A 22,131-nucleotide genomic window follows, 5' to 3' on the forward strand; every position below is an offset into this window, starting at 1 on the left:
TTTTCAGGCATCTGCAAATTTCCCTTTTTGCATTGTACACCGAGTGAAGCATGTTAGACCAAAGATTCAGACGGATTTAAACACTATCTGACCGAAGGGGCATGTATACTACTAAAGGATATTATATACTAAAGGTAGGGGATATGGGATTTTTTTTTTTTTTTTTTTACATATACTTCATATAAAAATTTTTTTTTACAAAAATATCCTTTCAAAACTTGATGAAATAATGATTACATACAAAATATTTTGATGTAACAGTTGTCCTTTAATAATAACCTAGTTATTTAACTCCTAATGCACATAAACAAAGTTATTAGTAAGTCAGAATAAAATGGTAAGCTTTTGTCTTTATTCTAGGGGAATAAAGAGAGCAAAACAAGCACTTTTGAAATCTCTTGACAATAATGCATTTATCTGCAATAAGATTCTCTGTGTGTGTATTGATTATTGCAGAAACAAAATACTCAATATTAGACAAAGAGGAAATAGGTTTACTCATGTTTGGAGTCGAGGGTCTGTAAGAAACTGTTGTGTAAAAGGCTAATTTAGAAATAAGATATATTAATGCCCAACTGAAAAATACTTAAATAGATCAATAAATATAAAAAAAAATAAAGTAAGACACTTCAGTAGAAGAGAGAGATTGACAGCATAAAAATGTAGTGAAGTGATGAGGAGTTTTACAAAAATATACAAGGCTTTCCAATATTATAAAAATAGGCCAATGTTTGTATTCACACTACTGTAAAACCTTAAAAATCTATAGAAAGAAAAAATTAAAAATAAAATACATATTTTTATAGGGTTATATTTAGAGGGTTCTATTAGGAAACAGTTCAGTACATGTTGCACACATTAGTTAATGAACATTACAATTATATAGGTTATCAATCTTGCACTTTAACATCTCATGTTGTGATATTATACACTAGTCTGAAGGCAATGACATAGGACTTTACATTCAGATTAGGGAATTTCTAATCAGCACACACAGAAGTAGTAACCCTAAGTAATCATATTAGGGTTGTGTGGATAATGGCGTCATTGGTAAAAGGTGTTCCAACTGTAAATATGTATAGATTATATGAACAAGCATTTCTGGTACATTATGCTGATGTGTTATATGCTGTAGATTACACATGAAGCATTACCCCTTTAAGTTGCTACTAATATGGATTTCCATTTTGTAGGGTTGAATGCACATCGTAATTACTTAATTTATCAATAGTGGAACACACACGGACACGCATATAATCAGGTGACTGGACAGCTCCGAACTAATGGAACGCAGATGAGGTTATAGATCTGGTTTATTAGAACGAAGGAATGCTTGGGTGTGCACGCGGTCATGTGACCGTACGTCTCCAGATGGAACGCACACCAAGTTGCATTTCCAGCGCTACAGAAAACAGTTTAACTATCAACAGCTGTGAGAAGGAAGCGGTCATTGATATTGTATTACATTCTTATAAGATATGTATGATGGTCCTTGAGGAAGCCCACCAAGAGAGAAACTTGGATTGATTATTTTTATTGTATCATTTATTTAAATATACCTACCTCGGAGTCCATAGCTGGAGTGGAACCAAGTTGAATGAGCTGTGGGCATTAGTCCCCAAATATCAGGGGATGCACCTCTTGTAAGTAAAATTGTAATATGTAAGAGCAACTGTATATTCATGCCGTGATGCTTTTCTAACTGTACGTGTGTTTTTGTTCTACATTGCAGCTATATCCCCTATAGTGGATATATAGATATTTTGTTATGAGAGCACAGGGAAACCTACAGGGAAAGCTCCTACAATATCCCACACACCAGGATACACTATTAGTTAAAGAGAAAACTATAGTGCCAGGAATTTGTTTTCCTAACACTGTAGATTGTTCCTCCCTCGCGTGCCTTCCCCTCCTTATGGTGCAGAAGGGGTTTCACTTAACTAGGTCACCTACCCAGGTCCAGCGGTGATGCCCCTTGGCGCTGTTTTGGCTCTGCCTCTACTCCTCCCCTCCGGATATCAACCTGCAGAGGGAACCTAATGCACATGCGCAGCAATGGCCATACTCGCATTAGGATTTCCCCATAGGAAAGCATTATAGAATGCTTTCCTATGGGGTTTTCGGTGTCGCTGGACTTCCCCATGCAGATCATGAGGACGCCCAGTGTCAGTTATGCAACCAAAAGTTGCCTAACAGCCCAGAAGTCCCTCTAGTGGCAGCCACTCTCGGTGGAGTTCACGCTGAAAGGTATTTATTGCAGTTTCATTGAAGACGGAAAAAAAATACACAACATTATGGTATTGTAAAACAGCAGTACTTTGTATTAGAGCATTGTAATTACATAAAAAGTGTATATGCGTTGTAAACTTGCACAACTAAATTTCATTTGGTTTACTAATTATATGTAAATGGTAGTACTTTGTTGATTGCTGCATTTTTGGCAAATTACATTGTGTGTAAATGTAAAAAAGTAAAAAAAAAAATATATATATATTAAAACTATTTGTTTAAACATATGATTATGTAATGAAAACCCAGATCCTTTCAGCTCACCAACACATATTTTATATTAATATGTATATTCTTTACATATTGTATATGTATATACAGGTCATGTGACCGGAATGTCATTTTTGCCCATTCCACTGTATTTCCATGACTTTCGGACCAAGAAAACATACTTTACAGACTGTTCAGAAAAAAAAAATAAAGTCAACTGGAAACCTGCACACATATTTTGGGGTTATCTTGTGACTGGAGGTCTTATGGCATACATGAAAAGGGCATAAAGTCTAGACTGAAACAAAAAAAAACACCGATTTTGTTTAGTTTATCTTTGCTGGTTAACAAGTTATATGCTGAATGTTGCATTGTATATCGAAAGTGCTGACTGACCATCATTTTCACTAATTTAAACATGACATGTTTAGTTAGCAGTCGATCACACAGCATGAAACAAAGAAAACGAAGTAGTTAAAAGTTCATGCATGGTTTTATTTAATCCGCAATCACTCGGCCAGGCACACCATCATAACCACAAGCACTCTCTTAAATAAAAATCATTTCCAAAAGCTGCATTTAGTGGACTATAACAGTAATTTTTTTCTTTAAATTCTTTAACAGGTTTTGATGTTATGGTTTGCTACTAAAAAGACTTAAAACGTATCAAAATCAAGCAGGACTTGAGAATTACATTTTCTATATCAAAGGGTACACATTTTATTCATACTGCAGTAAAAAAAAAAATGTACAAGAGTGAACCGGCTCATAAAAAAAAAAAAATTAATAAATTATCAAATACGATCCAGAAGGTTCTGTTTTTCATGAGTAAAAGAAAGACCGCAAAGATGAAAGCAGTCAATATAAGTTACTAAACTCTAAAATCTCAATTGCCGCATTTTAACTCAACATACTGATTTCTGAAAGGCAACTTTTTTTTTTCTTGCTTAAAGTGACCCTAAGACATGACAATCATTTTTTTTTTTTTTTTTTTTAAATATTATCTTAAAAGTGCTATTCGAAAATAACTTCTTATACACCAAATGTTTCTTCTGCAGGCTACTGTACGCTGCAGTAACCAGCGGCAAGATTTCAGCAAATAATACTTCCCCCATGCAAAAGGAATGTGAGAAGCACTGCATAATTAATCATGTGTACAACCCATTAATGTGAATAGATGTACTTACTGTAATATTGTATTTACATGCGAGTGTTTTACACTCATGCTAAATCAGCACACATGTTAACAGTATGTGACAGTAGTCACTATCACCAGGAGGTTAAGATGGACACTTAATGTAGCCACCTGGACTATTCTTACGTTTTAGTCACCCTGTCCCCATTCTAGGTGCAGGATGTGTGTAATGTGTTTATTGTTACATGTTATGTGTGCTCTCCTGTCCTGCTGTTTCTTTCAAGCAACTAGGTGGATTTGGCTATGGAACATGTACAGCAGCATCTGTTGGTTGTAAGGATCCTACAACAACTATATGTAGAACTGGAATAGCAAGACTTGAATATTATGGTTTCTGCAGGTATGGGAGATACTTCTTGTTCTTTTCTTTCTTTCTTACCTCTTTATAAATATGTTATCAAGTTACTATGTGTGTATGTTTCCCCATATGATTTGGATATTTATATCAAATGGAGTTTGGCACCATAAATTTGATGTAATGAGAATATGGGCTAGTCCAGAGTAAAAAATTAAGTTGACTGTGTTTGTTCCTTTTGGAACAGTGTGTCCTGGTTGATTTATTCAGGGAGCCCAGTAACAGTCTTTGGACCCGTTAGTTGGCTGCTTGATACCTGCATCCTGGGACAAGTCAAGAAGAGCTAGGCTTGAGAGAAACAAGTGCCTGTGTAAAGGCAGTAGCTGGTCACAATACAGGCAGAGATGTGGATACCTGCCTGGGAAAGGAGCTGAAGAGAAAAAGGCAGATGGGACAATCACAGTCTGGAAGGAGAGTGCTCCTGAGAGACCCCAGTCAAGCTTCAGAGACTTGGCCCTAAAGCATTACAGGGTCCTTGAAAGCGGCAAGAAAGACTGGATGGAGGTACTCAGAGTACGTGAGCTCCGTCACAAGAATTATACATTTGCAGCTTATAACAGTCAATATCATGTTTGGAACAGAAAGCTGCTGCAATTCTTACTTTGTGCAGCTTCTTAGAATAAAAAAAATATATAATAAAAAAGGACTATACCAGTGTAGCCAAGTAAATGCCTACATTAAATTGCATAAAAGCTGTTGACGTGCCTAATTTAACATATTTTAGTAGGCTTGCTCATTAAGCATATACTGTCCATATTCCAGAGGACAATGGGGAAAGATTACTTGAATGCTAAATACCAGCCTTGTTAACATTAGCTTGTTTTTTGGCATCATTCGCTGCTAGAGGAAAAATACCAGGGACAGAAGAATCTTTAAGCTAACTGAAATGCCAACTATAATTATTTTGCTTTAAATAATATTCCCAGGAATAAAGTCAGCAATGTCAGAAAAAGAATACCCCACAAACCCCCACATATATACCCTGAGTGAAAGACCTATGACAGACATATTGACATACAACAGATTTAAAAAAAAAAAAAAAGTTCAGGTGCACATGTTTAGGAATGTTGCAATGCCATGTACTGCGCCCCCTCTTTAATTTCCTCCCTTCATCCAACACAACCATCCTTTATTGTGAATGGAATCAATGAAAGCTTATCAAGTAGGAAGTGCAGAAAACGTGAAGAGACTGGCCCATTTTGTTGTCTTGTACAAATTGACCCTGTATTGCTCCAGTAAGAGGAGCATTGTGTGTTGAGAAATAATTTGATCAGGTTTAGAAGTCCATTTCAGGAGGCTGCCATGGCAGTACCACCACTAAGCTTAACCATCATTTGTTGGCAGTCATGGTAAGAGCGACGATCGCCCACCTTCTCCAGAGTTCTTGCAGCTTCCGCAAGCATGACCACCCTCTGTCCCGGGGAAGATAAGAAGGATAGGGGCAGGTGGCGACAGGCCAGCAGTATAGCTGTGGCCCTCTCCCTTTGCCCAGGTAATGAAACCAACTCACCTATTGGTAAACAAGAAATATTTAGTTTGCTTCAAACGCATTTTTCATTCATATTCCATTTATGGAATACCACAAATATTAAAAGAGTAATACATTCCATATTACCAACACTAAATTACAAAATTCAAAAAGAACATCAAATCATGCAACCAGTTTCCTCAATTAAAAAAAAAAAAAAAAGTTAAAAATTTGACATGTATAGATCACTTTGAATGTGCAATTTACATTTAAAGGAACTGTGGGGATTCTGGTGCTTGGACTGTTTGCTGTAATGGTTCTTGTGCCAGAAGTCCCCTGGCGCACAACGTAAGTAGCTAACCATTTATTAATGGTTGGACTTCTTACCTGGGGTACTCTGGTGCTGTTCCTTGCCTCTTTTCAGCCAAAAAAAGAGCTCAAATAAAAAGCCAGGCAATTCTCTCAGGAAAGCTAAAGGGAGCTTCTAACTGGAGTTTCTAGCCATCACTTCCAGCTGAGAGAAGACAGGGAAGCAGTGTCTGGCATACGCCAGGTAAGAAGTCAAACCATGAAACAGTTTGCCTATCAATATATCATACAGGGCACAGTAGTGGTTTTCATGCTTAGAACATTAAAAAATATAGATACATGTTCCATAAAATAAGGCTTTACTGTTTAGTGGTCACATGAAAAAGTACTTTACAACTAGAGCCCAAAATTTAATTTAATCCATTATTAAAGTTTTGTACCAACCTTCCTTGTTGCTTTGCACTGTGCGTTTCTGTAAGCTGTGCTGGAGTAGCTGATGAGTGCGAGTTGGACTTGCTCCAGCCATGAGTCGTACTGTGGCTTCATGCAGGAACAGCTTCACAAATAAAACATAAAATGGATTATACATGGCAATATTACAACTCTCCCACAACCCCACCAAAAGCTTTGGAGACAAACCTTGCAGTGGGCAGGTTTAAAGATGAAAGCCAGCCTACGAAGGCTACTTAGGTCACGCTGAAACCCTGTTAATACAGAGGTTGGTGCGTGATTGGCTTCCACAGGTGTTGGGCCAGAGCAGGACTGTTTCTGCCATAACGAAGTGCGCATGGAGAGCAGTAGGTCACACACTAAGAGCTGCACTACCTAGAAGCATAAATGTGAAAAGGTTACACATTGCTCGCAAAGTATCATGCCAGGAAACTGACCACTAATCCAAAAAATTAAAATGAAATGAGATACAACAAAACTTGACTTTTTAAAGATATTAGATAAAACGTTAGCTTTCATATATTCAATTCTCTCTTTAAAATGCACTTCACCAACAATGTAGACACCCATATACATTTAGTTTCAAGCCATCTTTCTTTTCTACATGCAGATGATAAAACCTACCATTTCTGGCAAGGTGCTATTGACATCAATGCCAAAATTTTAGCTCAGATATACGATGATAGCTGGAGCCTCCATACTGCACTGAAGAAACATTGCACAAAGTTTAAAGAGGCATGCAATGCAACAACAATGCACAATGGTGACCGCAAGAGTCTCATGAAACCTCCATAATTTCAGCCAGTATGTGGGGAGAAACTGCCAGCGCACTGTATAAAGGAGTACAATACACAAATAACGAGGGGAAAAAGCAACCACATATAAAAACAAAAATGAGTAGAGATTAAAGATGCAAACGCAATACAGTAAAATTGTGAACTACAGCAAGAACGATCTGACAAACTAGTATAGGCATGCCATTCAACTCTAATTACCTTGTTCAGGTCACTGTTCGAAGTGGTGCTCAGGTTCAGACTATTCCACAAGAAAGCACTAGCTTTCTCACAATGGCAGAAAGAGCTCTGAAGCCCATCAGATTTACCCAGTACAGACACTTGCATAGCTCTGCACACGTGCATCACTGCTTTCACTAGAGGATTACTAAATTTAAGAAAAAAAATTAAGAAAGAAAACACTAAATTAATGAAGTTTTTAAAGCCATTTGCTAGTAGACAGATTGGGCCGGCACTAGGATATTTTGGCCTACAGGTAACTGATCCCAACTTAATGAATAAGGAAGAAATTCCCCTAATATTCTACAGATCACGACCATCTAGCACTACTAATTCAGATAGCTCAGTTAAAAGAAGTTTGCTACATTAACTTGGAGAATGCACAAGAAATTAAAGCTTGTCCTACTGACAAATGCTATTTGTTATGGAAGAGAGTGTAAAATGTGTAACATACTCTGAGTTCAAGAGTTTGGGAATCCTTTCAACATCCACAAAATTTGATTTCACTGCAGCATCATCCCCTTGGAGCCAGCCAATTACCATAGATGCGACATGGTACCACCATCGGCATATAGGATCTGTGTCAAGAGAGCAGAATTACAAGGTGAAACCAAAGCTCTTAATGACAGTATGTCAGCAAAGTATAGGAAAGTTTTCTTACCTGCAGATGACAACACAGGAGAAGTCCTGCCGAGAGGGAGAGAGGTGATGCTGCTTATGGAGTCTGCAAACACACAGAGAAGCTTCAAATTCTCTTGAGTCCTGGAAAATTCACTGCAAAACAAAATGGTGGCAAAAGAATTTGAAAAGAAGTACTTAAAATATGAAGAGCTGAAGAGATCAAAAGTAAAGTTGCTTACCTATTTTCATCAGGCATCGCTTTGCCAATCTCTGGTTTTGCCAAGGAGTATAATGCTTTCTCCAATAAGAATTCACAAAATGATCGATGGATTTGAGCAACAGGGTCCGCTGCACCAAAGGGTTTAAAAATAGAAAAATAAAAACACACGAGCCACATACCTGTCCCTCCTATATGAACAAATATTGTGGCAACATAAAACAAAGTACATGCTATTGATAAGTATACATATTTTGTTGCATTGAATTGTCTGCAATTTACTTAAAGGGACACTGTAGACACCCAGATCACTTCGGCTCATTGAAGTGGTCTGGGTGCAATGTCCCATCACTCTTAACACTGAGCATGTAATTATTGCAGTTTTTATAAACTGCACTAAGTTACCTGCTAGGGTTACCTCCTCCTCTAGTTGCGGTCTACCAGACAGACAGTCATTACAGGGACTTCCGAGCTCGAATGCGACTTTTGCTCGTCTAAACGACAGTGGACGTCCTCAAGCATCACCGGAATCCCCCTAGGAAAGCATTAGGTCTCCCCTGCCGGTTGACGACGTCCGGGGAGAAGCATATGCGGAGCAATAGAGCACCAGGGAACCCCTGGCATCACAACTTAATTTTAAAGTTGCTATGGTGCCCAAAAGGATCCCTTTTACCTTAAGGCCAGTTTTTCTTTATCCTCTAAGAAACTTAAAAGGGACAATATAGTCACCAGAATCACTACAGCATAAGGTAGTGGTTATGTGGTCTATAGGGTGTCCCTGCAGTATTTTCGATGCAACACTGCCTTTTCAGAGAAAGTGGCAGTCAGAGGGCCAAGAAATGCTTATTGTCCAGAGGCGCTGGACGTTCTATTAGGAGATGCCAATTAGTGCAGCACGGCGCAGCATTTTGCTGCGGATGCACACTAGCCTCCCAAATGCTTTCCAATGGAAATCATTAAATTGACTGAGATCAGCGATCTCTATAATTTAGCCCGCAATAGCGACACACACTCCCCCAACCAGACCGATATAGATAATTATCTACGAGATATCCATCTCCCCACACTCTCGACAGAAGACTGCCATGTGTTGACTCAACCGTTCCAAACTCAAGAAATACTAGACATAATCAACCACCTACCAAAACAAAAATCTCCCGGGCCGGATGGCTTTACTAATCTATACTACCATACATTCAAACACATTTTAGCACCACACATGACCAACCTCTTCAATCGGTGCTTCCAAATGGGCTCTATGCCCGCGGAGATGCTGAGGGCGCACATTTCCACATTGCCGAAACCAGGGAAACCCCCCACCCATTGTGCCAATTTTCGACCCATCTCTCTTTTAAATTGTGACACGAAAATATATGCCAAATTAATAGCGAACAGGTTGGCACTAATACTCCCGAGATTGATACACAATGACCAATCTGGATTTATAAAAGGCAGACAGGGGTCGGATAACACTAGAAAACTGTTGAACATACTATCCCACATAGAGGATGAAAACATAGAAAGCCTTTTGCTGGCCTTAGATGCCGAAAAGGCATTTGATAGATTGCACTGGGGATATATGTCTTCGGTGTTGGCTAAATACAATTTTCCACCGAAGCTAATCCAAGGGATCATGGCACTGTACAATGGCCCATCTGCTCAAGTGTCCCAATCAGGCTTCCTCTCCGCACCCTTTATCCTGACAAATGGAACTCGTCAAGGGTGCCCCTTATCCCCCCTCCTTTACATTCTAGCACTAGAGCCTCTAGCCACTAAGATTAGACAAGACCCAACCATCACTGGCATCCGAATCAAAGATAATAAATACCGTATGACTATGTTTGCAGATGACATTCTGTTAACCCTGAGCAATCCGGAGGCATCCTTACCTAAACTTATGTCCTTGCTACACGAATTTGGACGCATCTCATACTACAAACTAAACACTGCTAAAACACAAGCCTTACCGTTGTACATACCTACAACACGTATACAACATTTACACACCACATTCCGTTTTGACTGGCGGCAGAAACATATTACATACCTAGGGGTAAAACTAGCCCTCCACAAACAGACAATGGTGTCCTTAAACTATAGCCCTCTACAACACGCCTGCATCTCTAGCTTTCAGAAATGGAGACAGGTCAAGCTGTCGTGGCTAGGCAGACTTCACACTATTAAAATGGTGCTGTTACCGAAAATTCTGTACATATTTCGAATGCTCCCTCTGCAAGTCCCGACTAGTTTCTTTAAGACACTCCAAGTTACATTGAACAGGTTTATATGGAATAACAAAAAACCTAGATTGCCCCTTTCCTTACTTCAAAACCCCCAGTCAGAAGGGGGCTTAGGCCTACCAAAGATAAGCACATATTATGAAGCTGCCGTTCTCGAATCAGCAATACGCCTCCACGCATCTCCACAAGTTTTCCAGTGGGTAGACATGGAGAGAGACAGAATTACTACGTCATCCTTGACGACAGTTCTGTGGACACCGAAGATATATAGTAAAAAAGGGTCACCATGGTACCCTACCACGTCTTTAACAATGAAAATTTGGGACAAATTCCTCACCACCAAGGTCGAAAAAGGGAAATATAGTGTACATGCCCCTTTAGTGGCAATAGAAGAATTATCCCCATGGCTCTCACTAAAGGCATGGGCAACACACGGCATTCATTATGTTGGAGATGTGTGTTCTCGAACTGGGATCCTTGCTTTCCCGGAGTTACAAGAAAAATATAACCTACCGAGTTCCTTCATATTCCCATACCTCCAATTGAAAAGTATTGTCCAAGATAAACTAACCCTCCAAACTCAAACATCGGAACCAAAGGCAAATATTGCTACGTCATTAATTGAGAGATGTCGCTCGACCCCCACTAAACCCAAATCACTATCCCTATGCTACAAAACTCTTTTACACATTTTACCTCCCAAGTCCTTCACATATGTGTCCCAATGGGTAAAGGATGGATTGTCTGGTCTCTCAGACGAAGAATGGCTGCAAGCACTCAATGCACTCAATGCACTCAAGGGTAACACCTCATGCTTCTCACATGTAGAAGCGCACAGAAAAATGGTCTACAGATGGTACCTCACCCCACAGCGCCTACAGCAGATATTCCCTAAAACAACCCCCACGTGTTGGAGATGCGGGTCGCATTTAGGAACTATGATGCATCTGTGGTGGGACTGTGAAAAGATTAGACCTCTGTGGAATAGAACTCAAAAGCTCATAACAACCATTCTGCCCAAAACGCAACATCTTACCCCACGGGAAAGCCTTCTACTGCTGCTTCCAACTACATGGAATACTGCAGCAAAGAAAGTAATCACTATTATCATTCTAGCAACCAGGAACCTTCTAGCTGGGCATTGGAAGACAACATATTGCCCGTCACATAAAGAACTGGCTGACAAAATTTACCAGTACTATAGATACGAACTGCTCTCAGCAGTCTCCCACATCTCAGCAAAACGAATAGAAAGTATATGGCTACCTTGGCTTACACTTCTGAACAAAGATACCGAACAAAAAGACAAAAGATCAGAGAAGACCCCCATGATACGAAAATAACAATACGCAATATCTAAGTTTTACAAACTTGACACACTCAAGCCAACTTGTGGCGGCCTCCACCGCTAAGAAGCACAACCTATCCTACTGACAGGCACAATATGAGACAGTCATGTACTCACCACCCAGACGCACGCAGGCACAAAATAGTTCTTTGCCATGTTATGTCCCACAAGACCCGACACACCACGCCACACAAGACTACGCCACTCATGCTCTAAAAGTCTGGCTTAGTTCAACTCGATCTTACTTTAAACCTAGTATTAGTATTATTATTGTTATATTTCTGTTATACAACTTACTAATTAACAAGGGAACCAGTGAGGGCCTACGGATCTATCTGAAGGAAGAGCAATCAGTGCTACTTGCTACACCTTGACAAACCACTGTGCTCTTTACTCAATTTTTTTTGGGTGGAGATATTTTGTAATCTTGAACCAAAGAACCACCTTGCATAACCTTGATTTGTTGCTATTTTACCCTGAAACACCTTGTTATGTCGGTACATGCTTAAAAATAAGGACATGTAATTTTATGATTTGTTGTCTCCCCTCCCTCTCCCCACCCTTCTTTCTTTCTGTATCCCATCTTCCCCCCCTTTTTATTTGAAAAACAATAAAAGTCAAATTTGAAATTGACTGAGATCATCAAGTTTGATGATCTCAGCGATGGCAAGACCGGTGTGGCATGGGAGAAAAGGCAGTTTAAACACCTTTTTACTGCACAGAGGGGGAGACCTGACACCCAAATAGTTATTTTAACATTAGGGAAAACAGGTTTGTGTCCCTGACATTATTGTGTTTAATGTTTAAAGACCAGCATTAATTTTTTTACTTGTTAATACGCTTTAACTTGTGTAATATTGTGTCAATTTGAGCTGGGCCACTAACTTTACTGCTAGGAAGAATTTAGCCCTTTATAGATGAGAACAATAATGGAAAGCATGACAAAATGGCAATTTTTTTAGTTATGACAAAAGGACTGCGGCAGGTTTCTGCTTACCTAGACTCCTAGAAGAGCTGTACAGAGACTCCCTTGATGCACTTTTTACGGTCCAGTTACAATCAATGAAAAAGTGCTTCCCAAGTGGATGTGACAGCCAGCGTAAAGACTCTGGGAGAGAATCTTTGTCAGAGGAAATGCTTGTGTCTATTGCGCATCCAAGGAAGTAAGCCTGTAAGAAAAAAAAAAATGTGAGAAACAAAAAATAAAAATGCACTGCTCATTGGCTCCCAATAAACTCAAGACATGCACCAATGGTGTAAGACAAACTTAATTTCAGAGTATGGTGGCAGTAGAATGCACAAACATGGTAAAATTTGTACCTATGTATCAACGTTAAGACTGTTAGTACATATTCTGTTTTTCTTTATCATCTAATGGCAACATTGATGCATAGAGGGTGGCTGCAGCCTAATGTTATCATAGTGAGGCAGGCTTAAATAGTTCTAAAGTGACAGTTTTTCCCCAATTACAAATGTAAGCGGATATTTGGCAAAAAAAAATTTTTATTTTTTTTTAAATCCCTTTTGTTTTTCCCCCTTTCATACTTCTTTGCAACCTACTCTTTCACTTTTTTCTGATTCCAAATGGTTCTGTTCCTCCCCCCAACCCCATGAAATATATTTCATATACCTTTTTACCTTAAGTAATTTGTGGGAGGGGAGGAGGGGGAAATAGAAAAATACATAAAGATTTGTATTCATTAAAAAAAGGGCATACTTTGATTTCCAGTAAATACTTCATCAATAAACACTTACAGAAAGGAAAGAGAATCTTCCTGGGAAGCTTGTTTTCATTTGCACGGCTGTAGTTAGGTGGATTTCAGCCAACAAACTTGCCGGGATCTTGTCACCTGCGCATTCAGCCAAATTCACAGCACATAGGGCAAGGTTAAGTCCAGAACAGCTCCAATTAGAGGGAAGCTTTCCTATGAGACCAAGAGAGCCATCTCAATTAATAATTAGGCACACAAAAGGGCAGGAACTCCAATAGGTTTATTCAATAAATTCCAAATTTCCACAAATTAATTCCCAATGGCAAAAGTGATGTACAAATAGCTGATCTGGAAACCCTTTTTCAACTTTAATCATAGATCAGCTATTTTTGTTTTTTGCAATTTGCAGAAATATGAAGATTAAAGAATAACCCTGCAACAGTATTTCATATTGTAAAACACTGTTTATAGAGCATGTGTTTACTATTTTTGTTTGAAGTATGTAGCATTACAACAAGGTACCAAATTTACATGAGATACAAGTTTTGGCGGTTTCAGCTAATAACATGAAGACTGCACGGGGAGATAAGAGGGAAACAATAAAATACATCTATCTATATTGTAACAGATTTAGAATATTCAAAAAGCCTTTCTTACCTTTAATCCAGTCTGCTGCTACTAGCTCAGCCCCTAAACTGCGAGCTTGGCTGACATCAGAAGTCTTGTTCTGAGCCAATCACAATGCTTTCCCATACAGTGGCTTGCAAAAGTATTCACCCCCCCTTGACTTTTTACCTATTTTGTTACATTACAGCCTTAAGTTCAATGTTTCTTAATCTGAATTTTATGTGATGAATCAGAACATAAAAAAAAAGTTGGTGAATTGAAATGAGAAAAATTACATACATAAAACTATTTGTTAGAAATAGAAAACAGAAAAATTGGCATGGGCGTATGTATTTAACATATAAAGCCCATAAAAAGCTCTGGTGATATTTAGTATCCATATCCCTACTCCCATCTCCTAACAGGGGACCAATGCAACCACATACAGTTTGGTGGTCCTCTGTTAATTTATAGGATAGGATTTAAATATCCTGTATACTACTGCTTAGTGCCTACCAAACATATATTCTAGGTTTGGCTTACTAAATAGCTACTACTGCAAGCAGCATTTTGTGACTGAAAGATTTCAGAATATGAACTAAACTGCTAATGTTTTTTTAATCAATTTAAAATCTGGTCAATTGACAGTCATTTTGCCATGTACTTTAATATTAACCAAGCGTGTCCAGGTGTGCATCGTACCGGTCAGATAGAGCTGATGCAATTTGTGGTACACAAGAGCAGCATCCCGTGCGCTCGTCATGGCTTCATCCTGAAACTCTGCTTTCTTGCAATAGCCAGGGGTGCGCTTCAATAACCAGCGCACAAGGCTTATCTTCTGCAAACTGCAGCGAATTATGTTCCAAGAGAGGCTACATGCAAGATCAAAGCGTGAAGCAGGAAGTGAGCGCCCCAAGACACACAGGCATGTCTGCAGGTTAACAGCTGCTGCTCCAAAGTCTCCCTGAAAGAGAAAGCAAAATAAACTCAATATGAAAGCAACTTGGTTTTCATCAAGAAAAAAAAAAAATTAAAATATATCTGAAGAGTGCTGTATATGTGAAAATACCATAAAAGTGACAGTTATACAAAAAATCTAAAGCTTTCATCACTGCAGGTAGGGATATTGCTTTCATGTTAGTCTTCTAATTATTACTCCAAGAACAAAAAACGCATATGCTTCTAGTGTGAATTAAACTTCTCACTTTTACACATCCCAGTAAGACTTGCTGGGAAGGGTTTATAGGAAACGCACAGTTCTCCCATAAAAAGAGGAATGAGTAAATCAGGCATTTTTTGGTAAAATGTTTTATTCATAAGACTCCTAAAGCATTCAGAAAAAATGTGAATTCCAAAAGGGAAATGGTGTGCAGTTTTTTTGACATAATCAAGCCTATTCTACCATTAAATTTACTTTGAATTTCATCTAAGCCTTAAAACTAGAAAAACAATTGCTTGATTTTGAGCTACTTGTATACAAAGTTCTCCTTTTAAGACCCAATACAAGACGTGTGTGCTTACTCTAGTAAGATCCAGATCTGCCTGTTTTCTGTGTCTCCAGAACTTCATTGACGAGCGGGAATGAGTGCGTGTGACAGGCTCTCCATGGATCAGAAGCTTCATGAAGACACTGAGGACTATCACACCATTAGCAAGCCAAAGGATTAAGGTTGGAATGAGCCAATCAAGCCAACTGCCAGAAAATCCTACATAATAAATAAAATAAAAATGCAACTCAAATGGAGAGTGAGGGGGAGAGTGAGAAATATATATATATATATAATATATAAATAAAAGTGTGCTCCAGCCTCAGGTGTCCTTTTAAAAGCTTTAAAAAAAAGACGTTGATTAACCTGAAAGATGTATTATTCCTAGGAAATTTAATCAAATATACAATTTGTTTCAATCTTCTCATTGCCATTGTGTGTTTCAGCAACAACTACAGTTGTTTCAGTGTGAAATTTATTTAGTAAGGTCTTGGTACTTTGCATAAAACTGAAGTGTATTAACTGTAAGAAAAAAAAAAACAGTAGAATTGCATGTGATCTACTTTCTATTTCTGTAAACCTGTGAACCACTGTGATTCGTGATTAAAAGTAAAACCTTAACCATACATACTGCAGAGTATCCCACCCCTTCCAAGTATGCAAATGCTCTTTTGCTTTTGATATCATCCTGTTGGATGATCTCTGGTCCAATTCAGTGCTTCACAGAGAAGCATTAGGGACCTATTGGGCATGTGTTGCAATCGCCATACTCTGCCAATGCACAGAATCTTATTCTTTTCTATGAAAAACATTCAAAGTGGTCATCAACCCAGAACTTGAAAGTTTTAATTATTAAAAGTTTACATGAAAAAAAGTGTCTTTAGTGGTTAATGGAAAGTCGCTAGTGGCAATGCTTACATTTGTTTTCTGCACCAAAACTACATTATGATATAGTATGATGGGTTTTGCCTTCTTTTGGATCAACAGCAAAAAACAAATGTAAGGAAGGCTGAACTTTACAGACGCAAGTCTTTTTTCAGCTGTGTAACTATGCAAGAGTGGCCCTTTAATGGTTTGACTAAATTTGTTCAAACAGTCAAGAATTTGATGATTCTATTACTGCCGGAGATTAAAATGGTTAAAACGCACCCTTTACTGCGGATGCCTTTCACTTAAGGTGGGAGTGGGGAAATGTACTTGAATACCACAAAACTCAACAGATGCCGTCATTACGTCATCCTGGTTATCTCGTATCAGGCGTTCGGACCAACTGAGTCTATTTCTTTTCTCTTTTCTCGTTTTACACTTAAAAAAAATTTAAGGTGGAGCACCGTGAACATGGGTGGCACGTCGGGGCGGTAACACAATCTGACTTACCTAGTGCAATAGGTTATGCTCTGTTAATATTATACTCGTTTGCAACCTACATGTTTTTATGCCTGCCTCAGCGTGCTCCTAATGGTTTATGTTGAAAATGTTACTGATGTATGTTATATTGTAACCTTATAATAAATAAAGAATTTAAAAAAAAAAAAAAGAATTTGATGATTATTACCAGACATCTCGATCCCCAACATGGTTCTCCCTGTACCATGCTGCATTGTTCTATCAGACTGCTGCCCATTTTCAGATGGCAACAGAGATGTCAGAGGGTTGAAAGATAAACAAAGTAGGGTCATGGCGCAGAGAAGCATCCGTGAGCGGTCCATCATGCCTAATCCGGTGGGGGAGTCTGGCTCATCTTTAACCTTTAAAACACAAAAACTTCATCATTATATTTTACACTATCAAAACCTAAAGTGAGCTGATGGGTACCATTTTGTTGGATAAAGTCTATCAAAACATATTTTTCAATTATTATTTTTAAATAAATTGTCATTATCAGCAGATCTAAATAAAATTGACTATAGACAGTGGAAATGTTTACATTGTAGTAAGAGACTAATTTCCCTGTGTTGCAATAATTTAACAAATCTATATAAACAATCTACTCAGTCACTTAGTTTTCAGCAAAGAAGTCTGCATGATCACAATTTAGATCTGTCGCTGCACGACAGCACGACAGCACGTGCATTATAGTTGCTGTGTGTCACCTTTCTAGGAAGAGCATCTTGAATCATCGTGGAGAAAGTATTTTAACAATGCCTCTTTAAGCAATAGAATTACCACTATGATTCATTATATCCCAAACTATGCCTCCAGCACCAGATCTGCAGTTCCCTCAGATGGCACCAAGCTTCTTAAATTGAGTTTAAGAAGCGCAAAGTGCTGCCACTAATTGGCTAGAGCTGTCAGCTGATGCTGAAAGCCAATCAGTAGATCACCATTCATATAAAAAAAAATTAAACACCCTTCTTTACAAACAATGCACAATTTATACAAATATGTATGCTCCAGTCAGAAAAGGGTGTCTTTTGCTGATACATGACTCACTTTTTAAACTTTTGAAGTACAAAAATAATTCAAAATATTTACCATGATACAAATCAAGCTTCAGTTACAACCTGTCTAACAGGTAATGGAAACAAAATCTAGGAGAAACCAAATACCTTCTCATCATCCAGCAGAGGGCTTCCTGGTTCTGAGTCCACAGAATATGGAGAGAAAACAGCAGGAGAACCAGAGTCTGACGGTGGTGGTGACATAATCAGAAGGTTTTGGTTGAATTCATCCATCTTCATCTCCAAACTGGTATCCACTAAACTGCTTAAATCAATTCCTTTCAAGTACTCTATAAGAATATAAACGATACATTAGATGTATAGACATTTTCACCCAAAGTTGATGGTAACATTTAGAGACATCCAGAGTAGGCTACTTATTAATTTAAATACATTTAAATAAAAAACAATCAATAAATCATCAACACTGATGATCTCAGCAAACGAAGCAGAGCTTCATGATAAAAGGATTAGCATAGCGAGGACTGAGAAGCAAGTAAATAAGGGGGGGACCCAAACAAACCAAACTATAAAACAAAACCAGTCCCACTCCTATTACTGTATAATGTATTGGATACATTGCCCAAGGTGTCAAAAAAATAACTCACTATTTTTCTGGTTAGCCAACTTCAGAGCCATGTTTTCCTGTCGCAGTTTCTGATTCATTTGCTGTAGGTATTTTATGTAATCAATTGCTTTCTTCAGGACCCCTGACTTGTGCATCTGATAAATGTAGATACACAAAGAAAAAAAAATATATATATATATAAAAAAAAAAAAATTAAAAACATTTGTTTGATGACTGCATTTACATTAATAATTTTAAACATGTACTTTTATGAAGAGGCATGTATAAGTAAAAAAAAAATACCTTCGATGATGAGAATTAAGAATAGAGAAAATGCAAGTTTGCTTTTAATTCTTCCGAAATACCTAAATAGATGTACTTATTGTGACAAACCCTCTGTCACACCCTTTCATTGAAACAACAAATACTTCAACCCCTTAAGGATGGGTCAATTGTGTTTTGCAATATGTGACCAAAACAAAACCTAGGATTTGAGCTAGGTTTGCTCAACCATAATTTACCTTTCATATTAAGTGCACCCACATATATCATTTAGTTCAGGAGAAATAGGGTTTTCATTTAACATCAAATATCTACATATGAAACCTGACTTAATATGAATAAAATAAAAATATAAAGATAAAAGTGTGATAAAATAATACAATGCTATTTAACATGGATGTCATAATACTGTGAGCTTCTACTGCAATAAAAACATTTGTTTGCTGCGATGTCCCCAGAGTACAACATATACAGGTTTTACGGGGTTTAAGAAAGTTACAGGGCTTGTCCATTTAGGTTTATACATTGAAAAATTTGCCAGATAGATTTGATAGGCATATATTGCCTTTGAGGACATATGGCAGCCCAGGAATGAGAGTTACCCCCATCATGGTTTACCATTTTCAAAAGTAGGCAACACAGAGTATCCAAATTGTATATTCGGAGATGTTCGGTATAACCACTATGTGGCGGAACCCACCTCGCCACTGGACATTGGAGGGGTCTGGCTGCCTGCCTCTTACCCGCTGACTATGGCCCCTGGAAAACTGGTACATTTAAAGATTTATATTTGGGCTTGTTGTACTGTATATTGCTGCTACTGGCCCTTTTAACAGCATCTATGGACACATTGGGACTTTTGGGACTACTGTCCCTTTAAGACTGTGAAGCATATTCTAGTGTACTGCCTATAATATTATATATGTATTTATATATGTGTTAAGTTTATCCTGGGTGATTTGTATGCAGCATTCATCTGATTGTTCGGTAGAATCACTCCATTCAGTATATTGAGTGAAACTACCGAACAACCAGACCACCCAGGAATGAGTGTGCCTCCAATTACCGTTTGCAACAATGTTGCAAACGGGTAATTGGCAATCAGTGCAGTGTGGTCTGTGTCCTCTGGGTGGCCGCCATTCGGGAGCCGAACACGTGGCGGCGGCCATCTTAAACTACCGAACAGCGGTGTTTTGCCGTCAAGTGTCTGGAACTAAAAATCGGACACTTGACTAGGCAAACACCGCTGAGACCTCCATACTTCCAGAAATTCGTATAGAAACTACCGAATGACCCGCCGTTCGGTAGAAAGAACCCCACAAACAAGGGAATTCATTCAAACCCTCTCCAGGCTCTATAACACAGGCAATTCGTCTGTTTTCATTCCCTTGTTTGTGACCGACCGCAGGGCCAAAATGCATGGAACTGTTTTCGGATACTTTACCCATGCGGTGGTCAAATCTTTGGAACCCTATATCTCCCGAACCGTGCATCCGAATGACTTTAATATGTTGTCCCCCTGAATAAGGGCTATCCAGCGATGCTGGATTTAAAGGTGTACCCCCTGTTTTTGGGGTACATCCAGAACTTGGCTGAAAAGGTGTACCGGATAATTGGGTTTAATGTTATCTGAGGGGAGGGGGATGTGTGGGCTGAACCATGTATGTGATTGGGTATTTTATGCCGCCCCCGGGTGTGGACTGTATGTGTATTATTGTAATAAAAGCCAGGCTGGATGAGCCAGTCTAGAGTTCCTGTTTTACCCTCAAAGTGAAGTGTCGTCTCATTATTGGGGGAAGGATTGATTGCATGCTGTTCCAGTTGACTGCTAGGAGTGTAAGCCTATTCGTATGGTTCCTATTCAACGGTCTACAGCATTCAAATCCTTGAGAAGATTCAAATGCTGAATCGGTTCGGTGATTGTGGTGTCTGCCAGAGTGCTTGGAGGCCTCAGGAAGCGCTAGGAGCATCCTTTAACGGAGGTACCCAGTCGGGGTGCCAGGTGATCCGTTACACACAATCACAAATGCAGGCTCCATTTAGAGATTATACTTTTGTAGATTTTCGCAAAAAAAAATATATATATATTTTTTTTTTTAATATGCAACTGAAATATGGTCTGATAATGAAAAAATTACAAATTTAAGAATAGTTAAGTGTATTATAAAGTGGGAAGACTACCTTGGTAATTCCTTTTCTTACCAACTATGGACAGAATCCAGTGGCCATCTTAGAAAATCAGTGCACTGTAGAAATTAGAAATTTTTTATAAAATCTTTTATAGATGGTATTTGGTCCCCACCAGATTATGTAAATTTAAAGATCAATACTCCAACCAATGTTGGAGATCTAATAAAGATCTTGTAACTTTAAATCACATTCAGTTTAGGGCAATCCCACCAGATGCGTTTTAAAGAGTTTATGTTACAATCTAAAAATATTGGAATTGAATCCCGAAAAGTTCCTATTTTATATGGATCTTACTTGCTTATTGAATTCTGAAAAAATTCTGATAATCCATATTTTAATGGCAACGAAGATCTGTATTTCAAGGTATGGGAGGAGTGAGAAATTCCTACTTCAACTGAAATTATAACCCAAATTAACCACCAAGGGGCAATGGAAAAAGTGGTTTATTTTAACAATGGAATATTATGAAATATAAAAATCTGGTCTAAGTGGTATGAGTTTTATAATACGAGATACTGATTTACAAGTTAACTGAATGGGCATGGAACTAACATGCAACATTATGATAATTAAGCCAAATTGGAAAAACAAATGGGCTATATATGGTTAATAATAGAGCAGTACGAATATACTCAAGGAAATTCATCTATAAAACAGAAACATTCCCCTAGCATCAACCTCCACAAAGCCACGTAAAGGAGTCGGCTGACGAAAAGGCCCGAGTACGACAGCCAAGCACGTGAACAACCACCGCACCCGGACTGACACCCAGAGAGACTCTCACCGCTCCTGCTGTGCATCCCATAACCCACTCAAGCAGACACTCAACGAACTCTAGACACTAGCGGGGAGTACATGTTGGTTTGGCTATGCCTGCACAAGTAGATACCCCCAACATTGCGCAGCATATATGTCCTAAAGTGGTAACAAGCCAGCTCACTAGTTATGATTTATGTTCCTGCATTTTCCATGTTTGCATTTAAATCTCCAATTCCTAGCAAGTCATTAACCCTCTTCATTGCCTTTTAGCTTAGAGAGTATTACCTCACAGTCATACACAATTCTTCCTGTGCCTAGTCAGTGTAGCAGGGTACATACATACATACATACATAATCTAGCCATGTTACAC

General features: G+C 38.5%; 1 protein-coding gene across 1 annotated transcript in view; it reads right to left on the reverse strand.

Moving 5' to 3' along the window:
• Positions 1–2,933: 2,933 nt before the first annotated feature.
• SREBF2 (sterol regulatory element binding transcription factor 2) overlaps positions 2,934–22,131 on the reverse strand; it is a 50,839-nt gene continuing 31,641 nt past the window's right edge. The window contains exons 6-19 of the mRNA XM_063426360.1: positions 18,570–18,684; positions 18,070–18,251; positions 17,076–17,268; positions 15,555–15,739; positions 14,736–14,997; positions 13,471–13,640; positions 12,713–12,884; positions 8,150–8,258; positions 7,951–8,063; positions 7,744–7,867; positions 7,272–7,437; positions 6,466–6,651; positions 6,271–6,382; positions 2,934–5,559 (exon numbers count right to left, since the gene is read on the reverse strand). Coding sequence (XP_063282430.1) covers positions 5,339–5,559; positions 6,271–6,382; positions 6,466–6,651; positions 7,272–7,437; positions 7,744–7,867; positions 7,951–8,063; positions 8,150–8,258; positions 12,713–12,884; positions 13,471–13,640; positions 14,736–14,997; positions 15,555–15,739; positions 17,076–17,268; positions 18,070–18,251; positions 18,570–18,684 — 2,310 coding nt within the window. The 3' untranslated portion in view covers positions 2,934–5,338. The remainder of the gene's footprint in view (positions 5,560–6,270; positions 6,383–6,465; positions 6,652–7,271; positions 7,438–7,743; positions 7,868–7,950; positions 8,064–8,149; positions 8,259–12,712; positions 12,885–13,470; positions 13,641–14,735; positions 14,998–15,554; positions 15,740–17,075; positions 17,269–18,069; positions 18,252–18,569; positions 18,685–22,131) is intronic.

This window comes from Pelobates fuscus, chromosome 7, assembly GCF_036172605.1.
Source record: "Pelobates fuscus isolate aPelFus1 chromosome 7, aPelFus1.pri, whole genome shotgun sequence".
In the NCBI taxonomy this organism is placed as follows: domain Eukaryota; kingdom Metazoa; phylum Chordata; class Amphibia; order Anura; family Pelobatidae; genus Pelobates; species Pelobates fuscus.